Source organism: Stigmatopora nigra, chromosome 5 (genome assembly GCF_051989575.1).
Source record: "Stigmatopora nigra isolate UIUO_SnigA chromosome 5, RoL_Snig_1.1, whole genome shotgun sequence".
In the NCBI taxonomy this organism is placed as follows: Eukaryota; Metazoa; Chordata; class Actinopteri; order Syngnathiformes; family Syngnathidae; genus Stigmatopora; species Stigmatopora nigra.
In genome coordinates, this window is record NC_135512.1 from 5,022,761 (window position 1) to 5,039,210 (window position 16,450).

A 16,450-nucleotide genomic window follows, 5' to 3' on the forward strand; every position below is an offset into this window, starting at 1 on the left:
GGAGCTATATGATGGAAGATGTTGTAAACTAAGATGGCTGATCTGAATATTTAACAGTATTGTTTCAGTTCAGGCGTTTGTGTTTTTTTAATATCCGACAGTGGTGGTTTTTCATTTTTGGTTTTCTGTTTTTTCCATATATAAGGCGCACTGGATTATAAGGCGCACTGTCTATTTTGGAGAAAATTTAAGACTTTTAAGTGCACCTTATAGTCGTGAAAATATGGTAATAGATCTTTAGATAAGGTATTAGTACACCGTTTCTCATCAGAATCCAAAGTTTAGAAGAACCATACAACTTATTTAATGGTGTACTGAGCCAGTTTGGGAGTTCAAGGTTCAAGTGCCCAATTAAGGACATTTTTACACTAATTTGTGCTTTGAAATCTTGTAGCATGACACTTAATGAATAATTGATTCAAATGCTCTTTAAAATTGTGTGATACCACACAAAATTGTGATTAATAACCATCATTTAAGGATTAAACCTCTACTTTTTCTTCAAGGCTTTCAACCTTGCATCTCGTAGTCTTGTACGAGTAATTTATTAAGTACTACAGACTAACGAGCTGCATGTCTTCAGGCATAAATATCCCGTAATAAAATAAGGACGTGTTTTGTATATGAATAAATGCCATTTACTTGTAATTGCTCATCTGAAGTCGGCGTATAAAAACATGGACTAAAAAAAATACTCATTTTAAACAGAAAAGCATAATTTCGAGGAACTGCACTGTCAGTTTAACGTCATATTGGGATCTTAATTCATGACTCCAATGGTACATTAAGGCTGATTAAAAAATACATAGTCATATATTACAACATTGTTTCTTTTGCCAGAAGCTGTTCTAAAGGGAATTTCATCCAATGATTAACCAATAATTGAGGTCTAATAATTGCGCCTTATAGCACATTAAATACGCTACTTGGTACACCCAAAAGCCACCACATTTCCCTAGGTCATTTGCTCTCGAGAGATAAGAAAAAAACACTTGTCTTCTCTACTTTAAATCAAAAATACACAAAGTAAAAGGAAAAACTGCCACCAAAATTTTATTTTTTTTCTAGCCCATCCTATAAAGACAAACCACAAACATTTTAAGCCAAGCTCAATCAACCAGAATGAAGCACACGTGTACACTATGTGCGTGTAAACAGTAGGTTAAATGTTCTTCTGCTGGCTGTCATGCAGCAGCAGATAATAGCTTCGGGGTTCACTTGGCACCTGCTGCCATTAATTCAAGTTGTCAGCAAGTTCTCTACGGTCCTGATGGTTCAGCCTTAGTGTACATTTAAGAGTGAGTGAATGAGTGACACTTTTCTGGCTTTTCTGTGCAGCACTACAAATCACTCTGCATCCTTTTTTTTTTTTTACACCACCCACTAATATCTGGCTTTCTTTAACGGCCCTCTTGAGCACGGGCTTTATAGATACAGGCCCTGACAAAAAGTCACTTTATAAAAGAGCTTATGGAGGGGAGGAGGAAAAAAAGTAAAACTTCAAAAAGTGGCTACAAACAGGAGAGATGGAGGTCGATGACTGCCTAAACTTAAGAGGCAAAGGTTCTAACTCCACATCAGACAGCCATTGAAAGCCCCCCCAGAGTCCCACTATTTCCTTTACTGCTCTACACACATACAGTTCCACTTGGATGGTAGTTGCCTTTGCAACAAAGCGTCAGATGTCAAAAGATTCATTTAAAAAAAAGTGACGAGTGAAGGAAGTTTAATCTTAAAGTTCAGCGACAGTGCAACCCGAGCACAACAATCCAAGGATATTCCTGGGCCCTACAATCAATGTTCCCTCTAAGCTGCACACTACAGTCTTCTCTGCGCAGCAGCAATCATGGCATGCAGTAAATAAAATCCAAACTGTTTTTTACCCCTTTCCCATGATGACGCCATTTACACGGTAGTCAGTGGCAGTAGCTCTGTCCACTTGTGTTTTACAGCATGTTTTACATGAAATATTAGAGGGAACACTGACATGCACCTGCTTATGGCAGGTGTGATACTGGTGTGCCCATAGCGAGCAATGATGTCACTCACACTGGTACTCAGTGCGCTCAGGGAGGTTGTCTTTCTGCCCAGACCAACGAATAAATTAGAGGGAACATTGCCTACAATAACCCTCTAAAAGATGTAAACTCCATTTGCCAAGAGAGTTGGCACAAAAGTGGTTTATCCTTAAAAAAAGATTTTAAATCATGTTATATGGTCATTCCCATGTCAAAACATTCAACACTAATTTCTGAACAATTTGTAGGTATGAGGGTTTCCTGCCATCTAGTGGGTAGCTACGTACACACCCAAGTGTAGCAGTTTGCTTGGATTTTTAGTAATTTCTTACCCTGGACTATGAAAAAAATAAAAACAGATGGTGCAGACATTGCTAAATTCAATACATTTTATTGTGACTTAGAAAATTGCGTACAAAAGATGAAATTAAACAGCAGGGGAAGCAGTTTCAGGTGGAGGCAGCTGACAGCCCTGTTTAAAAAAATAAAATAAAATTCAGTAATTGGAAAACTCAAATTGTATATCCAATTCATGAAAAGTGAAGCCATTAAAAATATATATATATATATATAACTTAAAAAAAATCTCACCGTCTCCACATCTTCATCGGTAAACTCTTCTTCGCTTCCTGTGCTGTTGTGAAATTTGTCATCTTCACTCTCTGTCTCGACAGAACTGGGCTGGAGAAACGGCAGTGGGATGCGTGTGGCTCATTGTCACGTTTTTTTTATCCTGACGCTTTAAACACTACCACCACTAAATTAATTTTGAACCTCTAATTTTTCATTAGTCTGGGCAGAAAGACAACCTCCCTGGGCACACCGAGTACCAGTTTGAGCGACAATATCATTGCTTGCTATGGGCACACCGGTATCACACCTGTCATAAGCAGGTGCATGTCAATGTTCCCTCTAATTTTTCATATAAAACATGCTGTAAAACACCCAAAACATAAGAGTGGACAGAGCTACTACCACTGGCTGCCACGTAAACGGCGCCATCATGGGGAAAGGGGTTTAAAAAAAAGTTTGGATTTTATTTACTGCGCGCCATATGATTGCTGCTGCACAGAGAAGACGAGTATTGCGCAATTGCACATGCGAACATTGCCTGTGGATCATTTAAACCACGCTAATCCGATCTCGAAATTGGTACGACAACCCTTGGATTTTTGAAAAGACAACACAGTGCAACTTGGCAGAAGGATTTAAAAAAAAAGCACTAACCTCGTAGTCTGGGTCTGTCTCAGAACCGGCATCTGCAGCTTCATCCGCAATGGACTTTCGTTTGATGGAATCCAGCCAGATCTGGTACATTTCTTCGTCTTCAACATCTTCAACATCCTCATCATCGTCCTCCACATCATCTTGCTTCCTTTTGCTGCCTTTCCCATAAGGTTTGTTGGGAGAGATTCGCATTTCTGTTCAGGGAAAAGCCTCGTTTAGGGTCAAAAGCAACACTATTCATGTCCAACTTTGCACAAGGGAATTTTGGTGAAGTGCACTGATGAATTTCTATACCTGGGGAAAGGGAGCAGCTAATGGTAGTGGACAGAGGGAGGCCAAAGGTGCCTTGCGCCCAGCGGGGCAGAATATTGAGCAGCAGGCGAGTGAATGGGCGAAGGCGCTTGTGACCAGTGAGGTGCTGCCGTGTGGAACTGGAGACGGCAAGTGAAACTTTGGCGGGCTGCCTGAATCCCAAAACCCAACAAAATGTACGGTATGCACGGACCTGCAAAAGAAAAAAAGTGATTTAAATACAGCAAGGCTAAAAGTAATCTCATTTAGAAATTGTTTCATTCAATTTTTTAACCCCTTTCAGAGCTCTCATTGGCTGGACTACACACAAAAATCATTACAACTGGGAGGAATGAATGGAAAAATCATTCACCACCTTCCAGTCAAAGTGAGTTTGGCATTTAGTGCTGTCAATTGCACCAATATTTACATTTTTTTGTTGCCAATGGCATGTAAAGCAAAAATACTCAGTTACATAAGGCTGTAATGTTTGCATTTCTGTTTTAGCTTAGTGATTCACATTGTATGGATTTGCATGTATAATTAAAAATATGATGATTTTTAGTACAACAAAAACATCCGCAAATACAGCTCAACACTGCATCTCAATGGCAGATCAATAGAAAAGGAGTGAGGCTACTAAAAAGGAATACCCAGTTAGCAGGCAAATAAATATTAACAAATGATTATAGGGGCACATACCACCATGTCAAACGGCCAGAGGAGTCCTCGCAGCAGGGTGTGCAACAGCCCAAAACGCCTCACCGTCACCTCGCCCTTTTTAGATGAACAAAAAGAGTTGGAAAACGAGCAAACAAAAAGGCGATGGGCCTTAAAAAACAAAAGATGGTCGATTTCGGTACCTCCTCTGCCCGCTCCTCCATTTGGACGCGGTGCTCCTCCGGCGTGGCCATGCTGTTTGCTAGCGTCCAACTGATCTAGATCATTCTTCAAACCACGTTGACTTGCACAAACAAAATGTACTCCAGAGACGCTCACATTCATCCAATCAGAGCCCCGAGCGCGTTGAGTTGTAATCAGCGCCAGCCAATCAGCAGACAGCAACAATCAACGGCAGCAAGGACAGCCTGGTATACTAACGTGCAGTGATATGCAGTCTACGTGCCGGAAAATGTTTGTTTGTTTAATTGTGCGCTTGATTAAGTAGTATCGTTTGTAGTTTTTTCAGTTAGATTTTCATCACCAGTCATTCATTCATTTTCTGAACCGCTTTAACCTCGTGGGGGGTGCTGGAGTTTATCCCAGCGGGCACAACCAGTGTGCAACCAGCCCAGAGAAAAGCCACACAGGCACGGAGAGAACATGGAAACTGCACAAAGGACAACCAACTTGGATTCAAACCCAGGACCCCAAAACTGTGAGTCATTTCAATCATGATTCATTTAATGGAAAATTAGGATAACTGCTGTTTAAAAATACAAACTGAAAACAAGACCACAATTTAAATTGTTAATATAATCAAATTAAGATGCAAAATAAGGCAAATCTTCCCACAGATGATTTCACCCACGCTTTGCTGACGCTTTTGACGAACATAACCAAAATAGTCATTTTTTCCTCATTATCGTAAACACTCCTCCAATGCCGGGCAACCAAAATAAACAAAGTAAAAGCTTTATTCGACCACGTAACCGTCGGAAGGCCTCGTTAGCATATGAAGAGCTTTGGACAAGAGCTTCCATTGTTGACACAGGCTCTGTAATTGGCCACCATTTCCGTTGCCGGCTTTCGTCACATTTGCGTAAGCACCGGACAAAATATAGCGGAGGGGACGGCGGGTATATAAGAGTGGTCCGCACGGGGTGAAAGCCACGGAGAAATGCCGAGGAACACCGTTACCAGGACGTTCAGTATCGGGGCCATCGGCGGCGGCGGCGGGTCCAAGGCGGACAACTTCTCGGCGGGCCGCAGGCACAGTAGCGCCCTCATCTGGGCGGCGAGCAACCCCAAATCTTTCGGACGCTCTCTGGGCTCGAGCCGGGACGACATCTTGGGCAACATTCTGACTCCCGACAGCATCCCTCAGTTCATCATCCCCAGCCTGTTAGTCCAGAACAGACGAAAGGACCCCGGGGAAGACCCTCGGAGTGACGGGATACAGCGAAGCGGCTCTTCCTCATCGGGATCGGCGACGGAGCTTTTCTGGCGCAAGGCCGAACGCAGCGACTCGCTTCCGTTGCAGCAGAGGAGAAGCCCACTGCAGAGGGAGGCATCCTACCCACGTCGCCCCAACGAGGCCCAGCACTGCTTCGACCCGGCCAGCAGGGCCGCGCTCTCCCTGCCCCACCTGGCGAAGGTGACCACCCCGTACGGCTTCGTCACGTTGACCCAGAGCCCACACATGGTCGACGAAGAGGCGTTGCTTTGCAGAGTCGGGCCGCCGCGAGGACTAGAAGTTAGGGAGGAGCCTAAGACGGACAGATGTTGGACCGACTTGCCGGCCGACCCACACGCGACCACGTCGAACAAACCGGACAAGATCAGGCAACGCTTCCGAGTGGCGATAAAGAAACATATTCCCTTCTGCCACTGACTCGCTACGTTGACGTTTTCTGGTGGCGCTGCTAACGTGAAGTCACAAGAAATAAACGAGCATCTGCTGGACTGTCTTCTGGTTCTGACTCAGAGCACATGTGACGTCGTTTTTTCAAGTGGTCTTGTTCTCAAGTTAGTGGAGGAGGTTAAAAAGCATATTTATTTTTAAGGCATATAGGCCTGTGCAGATAGATTCTATCAAATACTTTTGTCTTTGATTAGCGCTTTGCTCATTTGAGGTTAATTTGGGTACCACTATATTTGCTTTAAAATTAACTTTTAGTATTAAAAATAATTTTCATCAAGTCTATCCCAGCAGAAAGGAACACATTTTTAGCAAATGTGAAGAAAGTAACATAGTCGTGAGTATGAGGTGAGCACTTTTAATTGGTTCCGTTTCAACATGCAGATTTCTACCAAGTGAATCAGAGCATCAAATGAAAATCATGCACACATAGAAAACAAATCAATATGAACAGGAGAATCAACTCACAATTACTAAGCAAAACAAATCTACCTGGAGGAGAACGATGAATTTAAATTTAATCATAAATATCAGCCTGTGCTGGGGGCCAACGGGAAATCATCACTAGACGCCAAAGGAAGTAAAACACGGTTACGCGGGTGACTAAAAGGAGAACTAGATGCCCTGTTTGATTACGATACATTGACGTGGATGAGAAAGGAAGGTACGCGAGCGCTCTTCAGTCGTCATCCGAAGAGTCTCGCTCGATGCTGTAAGCCATGAAGAAAGCGTCGGGGCGTGCGGGGACGAGGGGATGACCTGGTCTCACAATCTCAAAGCCCAGGAAACTGAATGTGCGCAGAAGGGATGCTGACAAAAAAAAACAGGAAAAAAAACAGAAAAAAACCCGACGTGAGCATTCGAGCCAGTCCGACACCAACAAAAACCACACGCGGTGCCTCACCTCGATCGTCACGGTTCTTGTGGAAGCAGATGAACACGTGGTCGCCTTCCAGCTGCTCCTCGGCAAATTCCAGAACCAGAGCAAAACTGTTGGCATAACAAACTATGAAGAAAGACGCCTCCAGGATTCCACAATGAAATGGATGCATTTGGGACGGACCTGTCTTTGCTGCCCTCGGGCAAGGCTCCGGGTGGGATTTCTATGTAGAGGTTGCCTGCTTTTAGCGCCGCCCTCCAAACACACTTTTTGCCTTCAGAGAAGCGCGGCTCGAAGAGCAGAAAACGTACTCTGCTGTTGGTGGGAGCCGCTTCCTCCAAAACCAGTAACTGAGCATCCTGGCAATGGACAAAACATGACAAAATTGCAATTAGAACTGCCATGAAATATTTTGATAGATGGATGAATCATTGCAAGGCATTGTTGATTTAAAAAGTGACCAAAACTTTATTTTTGGGCCGTTTAATATAAAAATTTTGTTCAATTGTATATTTTCTGTTTTTGAAATAAAAAAACTGCTAAATATTGCATTTAACTAATTTTGTTTGTATTTGTAAAAAAAACAGAATAATTAATTTGTAGTTACTTAAAAAAAGAGTAAATGTACAATTTCTGCTTTTCTTGATTAAAAAGACTATCTTTTATAATTAATTGACTTAAATGAGATATTTGCAAACTTCAGAGTGAGTTCAGGCGCCCTCTGCGGGACACAATTGGTATTGACGTTAAAAAAAATCTATATTTGATCAATACAATCTTTAACATATTGCTTTTTTTTTTTATCTCCGTGGCTTACACCGTAGGAATTTCGTTATTCAAATGATATAATTGCAAAAATCTGCAAAGACATTTCTACCAGTTCGTGTCGCATTTATCAAAATAGATTGGATGTTTATTGCCGTCAGTGGCAATTGACTTAGTTCATTCTAACAGGGCAGGAACAAATTTCTACAACAACAAAAATGAACTTACGGAATAGAATAGCTTAGCTGAAAGATTGCGATCCCGCTGGTCATTCCCTCGCCCACCTGGGATCTTCAGGGGTGGGTGAGGGGCATCAGGAGCACCACAGAGGCCCCGGACACGGGTTACTGCAACAGCGGGAGCACCTCCTGGGATTGGAGATACTGCAAAACAATAACAGTGCCATGCTAAGTTACACCGCACAAAATGCCCAACAGAATGGGAAGTTACGCTATTGTTTAGCAAGTGGTCGTGTCAAAATGTATTCAAACAAAGTTTTAATAAATGATCGTGTATTGCGTGAGAATAATGAGGAACTTTAAACAGGCAGGAAGGAAGAGTGGCTTACTAAGCACTTTGTGGTACTTGTGACTAAACAAGTGAGCCTCCCATTTTCGTGTGGTCATCAGAAAAGCACACTCAAAACATTATTCAATTGTTATTTTCTCTCCTATTAGATGCACAATTTTAATTTTTAAAGGGCCTTTCAAGAGGTATACGAGGAGTTTTTTTTCTTCTAAAACATCATTCCAAACATAAAACAGTTAGACCAGACATGGGCAAACTACGGCCCACGGGCCACATACGGCCCGCTAGGCCGTTTAATCTTAATATTTCTTAAAATACATTCCTTTTTACTTGACTTTGTACTTTATACTTTTTACTTTAATGATGAGTGATGAGTATGTTAATACCTTAGTCAGTTTTTCTGTTTATGTTTCATATGTACTGTTAACGGATGCACTTTTTTATATGTATCATATCTTTTGCTGACCCGGCCCATCTGTCAAATTCTTAAAGTCAAAGTTTGCCTACGCCTGAATTAGACGAGATGAACATTTACATGTCCCAAAGAAAGTACTTTATAATCTGTGAGTTTCCTTGAACTAAACATAACTTGTGTGTTTTGGCACAGGAGATATTATCACATGACTATGGAAACACACTAAGTGTTTGTCCAAACATTAGCCAGCTGAAGTTGAGCGTTATCGCAGGTTTTTTTTTACTAGCGAGGGCAGACAGCAACCAAGTTTCAAGTGAGGACACGCATCGGTAGCAAAGTGAGCATGTCACGGCGTACGTCCGCTGTTAAATGCCTCATTCTCACTTACGTAAATGACACCGAGGCGCTATATATGGCACAAAGGTGTTACATCCAAATGAGAATTAGTTCCTGGGTGGAATGAATCCGATGGCTTGTTTAACTTCAGAGAATGTTTTCAGGCAGGATTTACTTAAAACTCTTAACTGTGGGTTTAAGGACTGGCTAAATGTGAATTTAGGAAAATAGTCACTGACAGCTTATATATACCAACATGTATGAGTAAGTTGCATAGAATTATGCATATATAAAGATGGGTTTTATTGAAATAACACTGTACACTAAGAATTTGGTCATTGTTTATATCCTTTGTACTCCTTTATTAATAGATTCAAACTAATTTAAATAACTCTCATAATTGCAAGTGAGTGTTTTTGGTCTTTTAAAAAACATTGACTACATAAAGAAAGGGTGTGTATACATTATATTATGGTTCATATAGGCAACATACTTGAAGCTCTTTCAAATGATTGAATTATCGTTGAAGAAAACACAATGTTGGACGTAAGAAGTTAGTTTAGCCTTGCTCAAGACTTTCTTTATTCCAAAAAAACAATCCAACTGAACTGTTGAAGTTTGTAGATTGAAAAATGACACCAGTGTAAAAAGCAATGAACCAAATTCCTAATGTTTACAAGCCAAGAGAAGAACAGCCCTCTATGTTTAATATGACATCACTAAATCAACCCCCTTCTCCTCCCTCCCAACCTCCCTCCCTCCCCCTCGACAGTCGCAGTGCAGTGGAAATTTCCAAAGAGTCTTTCACAACAACATGAAACCAGAAAGACAACATCCATCGCCCCTGGCCGACTTCACTCAGGATCCGAACAACGCAAGCCACTCCAGGGTCAGTGGGTTCGAAACCACACCTCCATAACGCAACAACAACAACAAAAACTAAAAAAATAATAATAAAAATAAAAACTAAAACATCTGACACAGACATTAAACTAGGCTGGTGCCTGAAACACGTTCCTATATCGATTCTCCTGCTCCAAAACATAACAAATTAATCCCTCGCGGCGAAATAATGTTTAATGAGCTCCCCCAGTTACATTCGCAAATGGAAAAATACTGTACAGTGCAAACAATCAGGTCAATGTATTGAGTCATGGTAGAGACAAAATACATTTTTTTGCGATTGTAACCCTCTTGATTGTGACATTGCGTTGCAAAATAACAATATTAGATGATTGATGTCGTCTAAGGCTTAAAAAAAACAACAACAAACAGCATTGTGACGTAACCACATCGAGGCCGTGGCTATCACAAGCTAACGTCGTTAACATGACATTGACGTCAAAACATCGGGGAATTGTATTCAAATGAGACATTTAAACTTTAAAGCGAACAGGGTGTTTAATCATCTTAAATGACAATTTACGATAGATCTTGGAATATCTGACGTATTTAATTGTGCGTTTAATTAACTACCGTCAACATTTGCCTATTAAGACCTTTATATCTATTTATGATTTCATTAGTAAATAAAACTGAGTAATATAAATCGGTTTATAAGTCATTTAACGTTAACATAATATGTTTTAAGGAATTGAAAAATTGATAAGAAAACCAAGAATTAGCCTGAGCCAATCCAGGAAATAGACGACGTCTTTCCAATAGGCCCGTTAGCTTAGCTTTAGTCCGACAGCGACACACACACACACTTGCGCGAGTGTGCGCGCCTAACAAAAATATCAACAACGTACCTTTCACTTTCCGGTTTATTACTGGTCAGTTCGATGACGGGCATCTTGGATAAATGTCTCTCTTTTTCTCTAGCAAAACAGTGACTATTCAAAATCGTCTGTAGGTTCGATTTAACCATCCGGACTTCGTCCACACTCGCGTGCCGCTCAGTTGTCCTCCCTCCTCCGCTTTGAGCCGTTGACAGGCGGCCGACACACTCATGTTGGGCTCGGTGCGAGGGGGTGTGTCTCCTGCCTTATGACGTCATCCGACGAGCATCATATTTAACCAAGCATTTACTATAGAGCAGAAAATAATAAATATTTCGACTTTGAATTCAGTCACTGTTATTTATTAACTAAATGGTTGCCAATTGATGCTAACAAACCAACCACAGAAAGTCAAAAAATCCATTGTTTTTACATTACATCACAGTTACTATGGTTTATTACCACACCAAAACTGGGAAAACACACTAACGACATTCCCCGTTCCATCAATTCCTAAAAAAAAGTATTTTCCCCCTTTATCTCCCATTGAATGCGATCGGTTGAACACTTGTCCCCAATTCACTATGACACTAAGTTATCACTGGAGGTTTTAGCGACACCTTGAGGCCAAACTGCGTCATTGCTCGTGTTTTCTTTGCCTCCTGTCACCATTCTCATTCCCCATTTGTCCCTGTCACTCAAATTCCCAGCAGGCAGGGTGTAGGTTTCACCTCTGCCCTCTCCAGTGCACACCAGTAATCACCAGCAACAAGTGCAGGCTTTTAAGTGAAGGCTTTTTCCACAAGGTATGTTCCTCGAGTTCCTCAAACCCTTCAAACTAAAACCGCCGAAACTACTAACTATTTTGAGACGTGTACTCCGAACGCTACACAAAATGACATTTGGCCTTTCTCATTTACAGATAAAGCTACGAGGTCACGCGGAAGTGTTGACTCCCCACGGAAATTAAATTGGAATCCAATTTATTCTAAATGAATGGCGTCTCGCTCAGTGTCCTATGATAGAATTTTGTCTATCCAAAATCTCAACGAGGTTTCAAATCCATGGAAAAGCTTCACCATGAATCGTTGCCTGGCGTTGGCACTGGTTGTGCTAATCGTGGGCACGGGGGTTCATCAGTTTCACAGTAAGTCAAATATTTTATGTGTATATATAAAGTTAGTTCCCGTGTTCAAATGCCATTTGTTTGCGGATTTTTGTATGCCTTGAAAAGGTTTTTTTTTTGTTCAGAGCACACATTATAGTACTGAATACAATGCTTTTATTGTGATTATACAATTATTTTAATTACATATTTTATCCTGTAGATGCCGTGAACATGTTTACAGAGGAGACTGGCATTAATTCTTTCATTGCAAGTGTGCAAGATGGGTCAATAACTAAGGTATTTATGGGGTATTTAAACAAATACTTTAGTTTTTTTGGGGTGAGGCAAAAAAACTGAAATGGTACTTAGTGTTTTTTTTCCTCGTCTAGATCTTAATGTGGGACAAGTTCACGGCCTGGTGGGGATCGGAAGAACTGGGGGCGATAAGGAGACGGAAAAAGCCCATTGGCAGTAAAACTATCCTCAAGCCTAAAACCACTAAACAATGATCGACAAATCTATTTCAGATTAAAACAAACAAATACGCCAAATTCAACACTGTAGGCTATTTACTCGGAATTTAATAGTAAAAAGTACTGTGGTGAATTCAAATATGGAAAACATGTGAATACACTGTCAAAAAAATCATACACTTGTTATTTTCTATTTTGTTTCAAAAATATTTAGACAGCTTAACTCTTATAGATGGACACATTTACGTACTTTGATAGTTGGAACAGGCGCTTAACTAACCTGCTAAATGATGGTGAGCTCATAAATTTGAATACCTGGAAAAGAAAAAGGAGATTAAAAGTAAAAAAGTAATTTTGCTCTATTTGGAACAGGTTTAAATATCATTGAGGTCCTAAACGTAAAAGAATAAATATTGGTTGGACAGCTATGAAATATTCCTATAGGCACCAGTGTAATTAGAACTGTGAATAAATACATGTAACTTAAAAAAATAACAATTTAGCAGGACTTACCCCCCCCCCCAAAAAAAAAATTGTAATCACATTTTTAAAAAACTTTTTGTATAAAAAATACATTCAGCTAATTTTTGCCTCTTAATTTTTTAAAAAATATTATTATATTTTAAATGCATATCAAGATAACATCTGTGCTTTGGATTTCATCAAAAATTCAACTTATCCTCCAGTGCTACTTATGTTTTTTCTCCCCTTTACGTTTGCACCTAAAGTCCGAAAAATATGGTCCACCTCAATTTAGCGACACCCACACTTCTTGGCCACCATATCCGGATGCGTGTAGAGATGCGTGCCATGCTGGTTCAAGTCCACCACTTCCAAAGACTCGTATTCGACCGGCACGCAACACGGCGCCCGCTCTTGCGTACCGCCATTCTCAATGTGCCAGTTGAGCAACACGGCATGGTCTTTGGTGTTAACCAACGGGAAAGTACACAGGCCGTGACAGTTGTTGATGTTAGCCGTATTGGGACCTACCAGGAAACTCTGCAAGGAAACGGTGAGGCTCTTCAAGCGGCACGTGCTTGTCCGGGTCGAGGGTTCGGGTTGTGATCGTGTGGCCCTTGATTGCGGCATAACCTCACGACCCACCATCTTTAGGGCCTTCAACAGGAGGAACGCTCTGTACTGGCTTTCTCCTGTAAGGATACAGATTACAGATTGGTAAGCAATGTATTTTATGTATTTTATGTATTTTTTTAAAGGACCATTTTACTCATTTATAGCTAAAATCAAGGATTGGCCTGGGAGCAATGTTCCCTCCCACGCTTGCGCAATTGCGCATTACTCTTGTCTTCTCTGCGCAGCAGCAATCATATGGCGCGCAGTAAATAAAATCCAAACTTTTTTTAAAGCCGCAGTAGCAGTAGAATCAAGGAATCACTATTTTGATGTCTTACAACCGTTAGAAACATTTCAACTTTCTAAAAACCCAATTTAACTTGGTATATTCCAACATTTTCAGGACCCTGCGCCCCCACTATCCCATCATACCTGATACAGAGTCCAACTTGGAGAAGGCGCAGAGTTCCCAAAGCCTCTGTAGCCGCCTGAAGCTCCTCTGGCTGTCAGCCTTGTCTCGTAGGATCTCCATGGCCCCGGCCAGGTTGAGCTCCAAATTCCGCCTGACCTCATCCAGCAGTCCTTGTGGCATGGCCAGCTCCCCCCGGTGGACGTGGTACGTGGAACCCGTGAAGGAGAAGACGGTGGGGGCCGACGAATTGATGAGGTATGCTAGCTCTGATTCGCTGGAGGACGGGTCCAAGGTGACCGGGGGCGGGGCCCGCAGAGTGTCCAGCCGCAGTGGAGGAGTGTCCGGACGCCTCTGTGGGAGGACGCCGCTCAGGAAGCGCCGTAACTCGCACAGGAAGGAGATGGGTCGAGAGGAGTCGCCAACACTTGGGCTTTTGACATATCAAATGCACATGTCAGTCACGGGTGAAATATCAAGAATGATTTTTAGTGCTGTTGTCCATACAGACAAGTTGTGACTAAGTTGTGAGTACATTTTAAAGCAGCTCTTCTAACTTGTACTTTGATTTGAATAAAATGTCATCAGTGTAACAACACCTGGACTAGCATTGATGTCTTTTGTAGTTTTCCCAAGCCTAATTCAAGATGATAGAAATGCTGGTTGGTATTCAAACAAAAAGTTACCTGCTGTCTTCTTGACGAGTGAAAAGAAGAACCGGAGTCACTGTGATTTTTAGCATATTTCCACCTGTAAGAAGTTCTTTCATCCTTTTTTCTGCAACAAAAACAAATGGATGAACGTGGGTTAACTTTTAACTCAAACCTTGTGCATGCAAAATCATCTTTTCCCATTAAAATAGTCAATAATCTGCCCATAATCTGGTAGTTAGAAGAAGTCAAATGCTTAAAATTCTAAAGTAATTTGCAACAAGTCAATCAATCACAACATTTTCCCATCTTCCTAGAGAAATAGGACTCAACCCAATAAGAATCGAAGAAAAAAAATAAAAAACATACTCATTTTTGGCGATTTGGTGTCAATGAAGAGTCTCCAATTTTGGTCTCCCTTTGCCGCTTGTCCTGTCAGCAGAATATATTGCGTGCCTTCCGATAAGCACACCACCTGCAAGACAACAGAAATAGGAAAAACTGCAGATATAAGCAGACCACCAAATTTTCTTAATGGTCTACCTGCGTATTGCGATGCAGAGATGGACTGGTGAAGGTGATCTGGTCCAGGTGACCCCCACCAATGGGATTTTCCAAGGCCAAGAGCAGCACAGGCTTTTGTTGCAGCAAAGGGGATTGTGGAAAGCCAAAGTTGAGCATCAGGGCTTCTTCCTCATCCGTCTCCAACAAAGACACTAACAAAGAGTAGAGAGTACATTTGAATGACGTTTTGGCTATTTAAAAAAAAATTAGCTGACACTTATGGTGTTGCGTGTGACACATAACACCAATAATTGAAAATTTTACAACAAGTAGAAATAGTACATAAAATAATAGTACCAAAATCATTAAATTTAAATGTTATTTGAACTGTTTAATCTGATTATGTTCTTATTTGGTATTAAGAAAAAAATAGAGTTATGATTTTATAAATTTTAACAAACTCAGTACAGGTAAATTGACTCAGGAATAAAAAGTCTTCCAATTTAGATTAACTTCAATATTATTAGCGCTTTATGATTTTTTTTTTAATAGCAACAATGACCGAATCACCACTGACAATTAAAAATAGGCTGTCTATAGCCATCCACACTACTGCAACATGATGGTTGAGCCTATTCCGTTTTTAATGGCGGCCTCACAATTACCTTGATTGTGATGGAGTCGCTCCAGTCCACCCCCTGCCTCTCTCGCCTCCATGGCCAAGTCTGACAAGATGGCCAGATTTCCAGCCGCCGCCGCGCAAGTCCCAAACGCGCCTGGCATCACTCGTCCGTCCTCCCCTGAAGCCTCTCGCAAGGCAGCCAGGAGATCTTCCAGGAAGCACGCCGTGATGCTCGGTGGCACGTGGGCGGCCGGCGTGGAGTACGTCGGGGGTCCTTGTAGATAGAAACCATTTTTTAATTCAGTTAAACATCTTTTGGAAAGAGACATGTAAAGTTATCGTCAGGTTTTTTTTAGACTTTACCTGTGACGCTGGCTTGGGTCTGGCCCATGAAGCAAACCATCAGCAGGGCATAGAGCAGCAGCATTTTCTTCATCGTACGAGCTTTGCCGTGTGAATGAGCGTTCAACTTTTATCAAGAGCTGAGGCGTATAGATGGTGGGTGTTTTTTCTTCTTCTCCTCACCCACCTCCTGTGCTCGCCAAAATAGGAAAATCCTGGTGTCCTTGATCCTCCTGGATTCCAACGGAGAGGAGGGGGGGGGGGGGGGGGGGGTTCACATGGGATAACAGAAAAGGTATGAAAAGCACATTTGTTGATTGCTTGGACAGGAGATATACCAGACATGGGCAAACTACGACCCGGGAGGCCACATTGATTTTAAAAATTTGACAGATGGGCCGGGTTAGCACAAGATATGATACATATAAGAAAGTGCATCCGTTAACAATACATATGAAACATAAACTGAATAAAATGACTCAAGTATTAACATACTCATCAGT

At 41.5% G+C, this 16,450-nt stretch overlaps 3 protein-coding genes and 1 long non-coding RNA gene across 7 annotated transcripts; 1 reads left to right on the forward strand and 3 right to left on the reverse strand.

Moving 5' to 3' along the window:
- Nucleotides 1-2,393: 2,393 nt before the first annotated feature.
- org (oogenesis-related gene) lies at nt 2,394-4,558 on the reverse strand. The gene is made up of 6 exons (XM_077717889.1): nt 4,400-4,558; nt 4,239-4,313; nt 3,540-3,750; nt 3,246-3,439; nt 2,610-2,699; nt 2,394-2,490 (listed from the first exon to the last, which is right to left on the reverse strand). The coding sequence occupies exons 1-6, from the start codon at nt 4,448-4,450 to the stop codon at nt 2,446-2,448; spliced, it is 666 nt and encodes a 221-aa protein (XP_077574015.1). The 5' UTR covers nt 4,451-4,558; the 3' UTR covers nt 2,394-2,445.
- Nucleotides 4,559-4,590: 32 nt separating this feature from the next.
- Nucleotides 4,591-12,485, forward strand: LOC144197222 (uncharacterized). Of its 2 annotated transcripts, none has more exons than XR_013326491.1 (6): nt 4,591-4,914; nt 9,814-9,930; nt 11,473-11,568; nt 11,685-11,909; nt 12,091-12,167; nt 12,260-12,485. It is a non-coding gene; the product is annotated as an uncharacterized LOC144197222 (long non-coding RNA). The 2 variants fall into 2 exon arrangements; XR_013326492.1 differs by having other exon boundaries at nt 11,476-11,568.
- On the reverse strand, nt 6,460-10,999 carry oaz1a (ornithine decarboxylase antizyme 1a). Its single transcript, XM_077717888.1, is given in 6 exon segments — nt 6,460-6,927; nt 7,022-7,107; nt 7,181-7,356; nt 7,991-8,077; nt 8,079-8,145; nt 10,793-10,999. Coding segments are annotated over 6 exon segments (666 nt in total). The 5' UTR covers nt 10,912-10,999; the 3' UTR covers nt 6,460-6,796.
- amh (anti-Mullerian hormone) lies at nt 10,935-16,157 on the reverse strand. Of its 3 annotated transcripts, XM_077717887.1 has the most exons (9): nt 15,969-16,157; nt 15,649-15,879; nt 15,023-15,195; nt 14,849-14,954; nt 14,516-14,606; nt 13,853-14,262; nt 13,337-13,497; nt 12,624-12,658; nt 10,935-11,071 (listed from the first exon to the last, which is right to left on the reverse strand). In XM_077717887.1, exons 1-9 carry the CDS (start codon nt 16,039-16,041, stop codon nt 11,029-11,031), a joined length of 1,323 nt encoding a protein of 440 aa, XP_077574013.1. In that variant the 5' UTR covers nt 16,042-16,157; the 3' UTR covers nt 10,935-11,028. The 3 variants fall into 3 exon arrangements, with proteins under 3 accessions (XP_077574013.1, XP_077574012.1, XP_077574011.1); XM_077717886.1 differs by lacking the exon at nt 10,935-11,071 and having other exon boundaries at nt 12,502-12,658; XM_077717885.1 differs by lacking the exon at nt 10,935-11,071 and having other exon boundaries at nt 12,512-13,497; nt 15,969-16,156.
- Between the last annotated feature and the right edge of the window lie 293 nt (nt 16,158-16,450).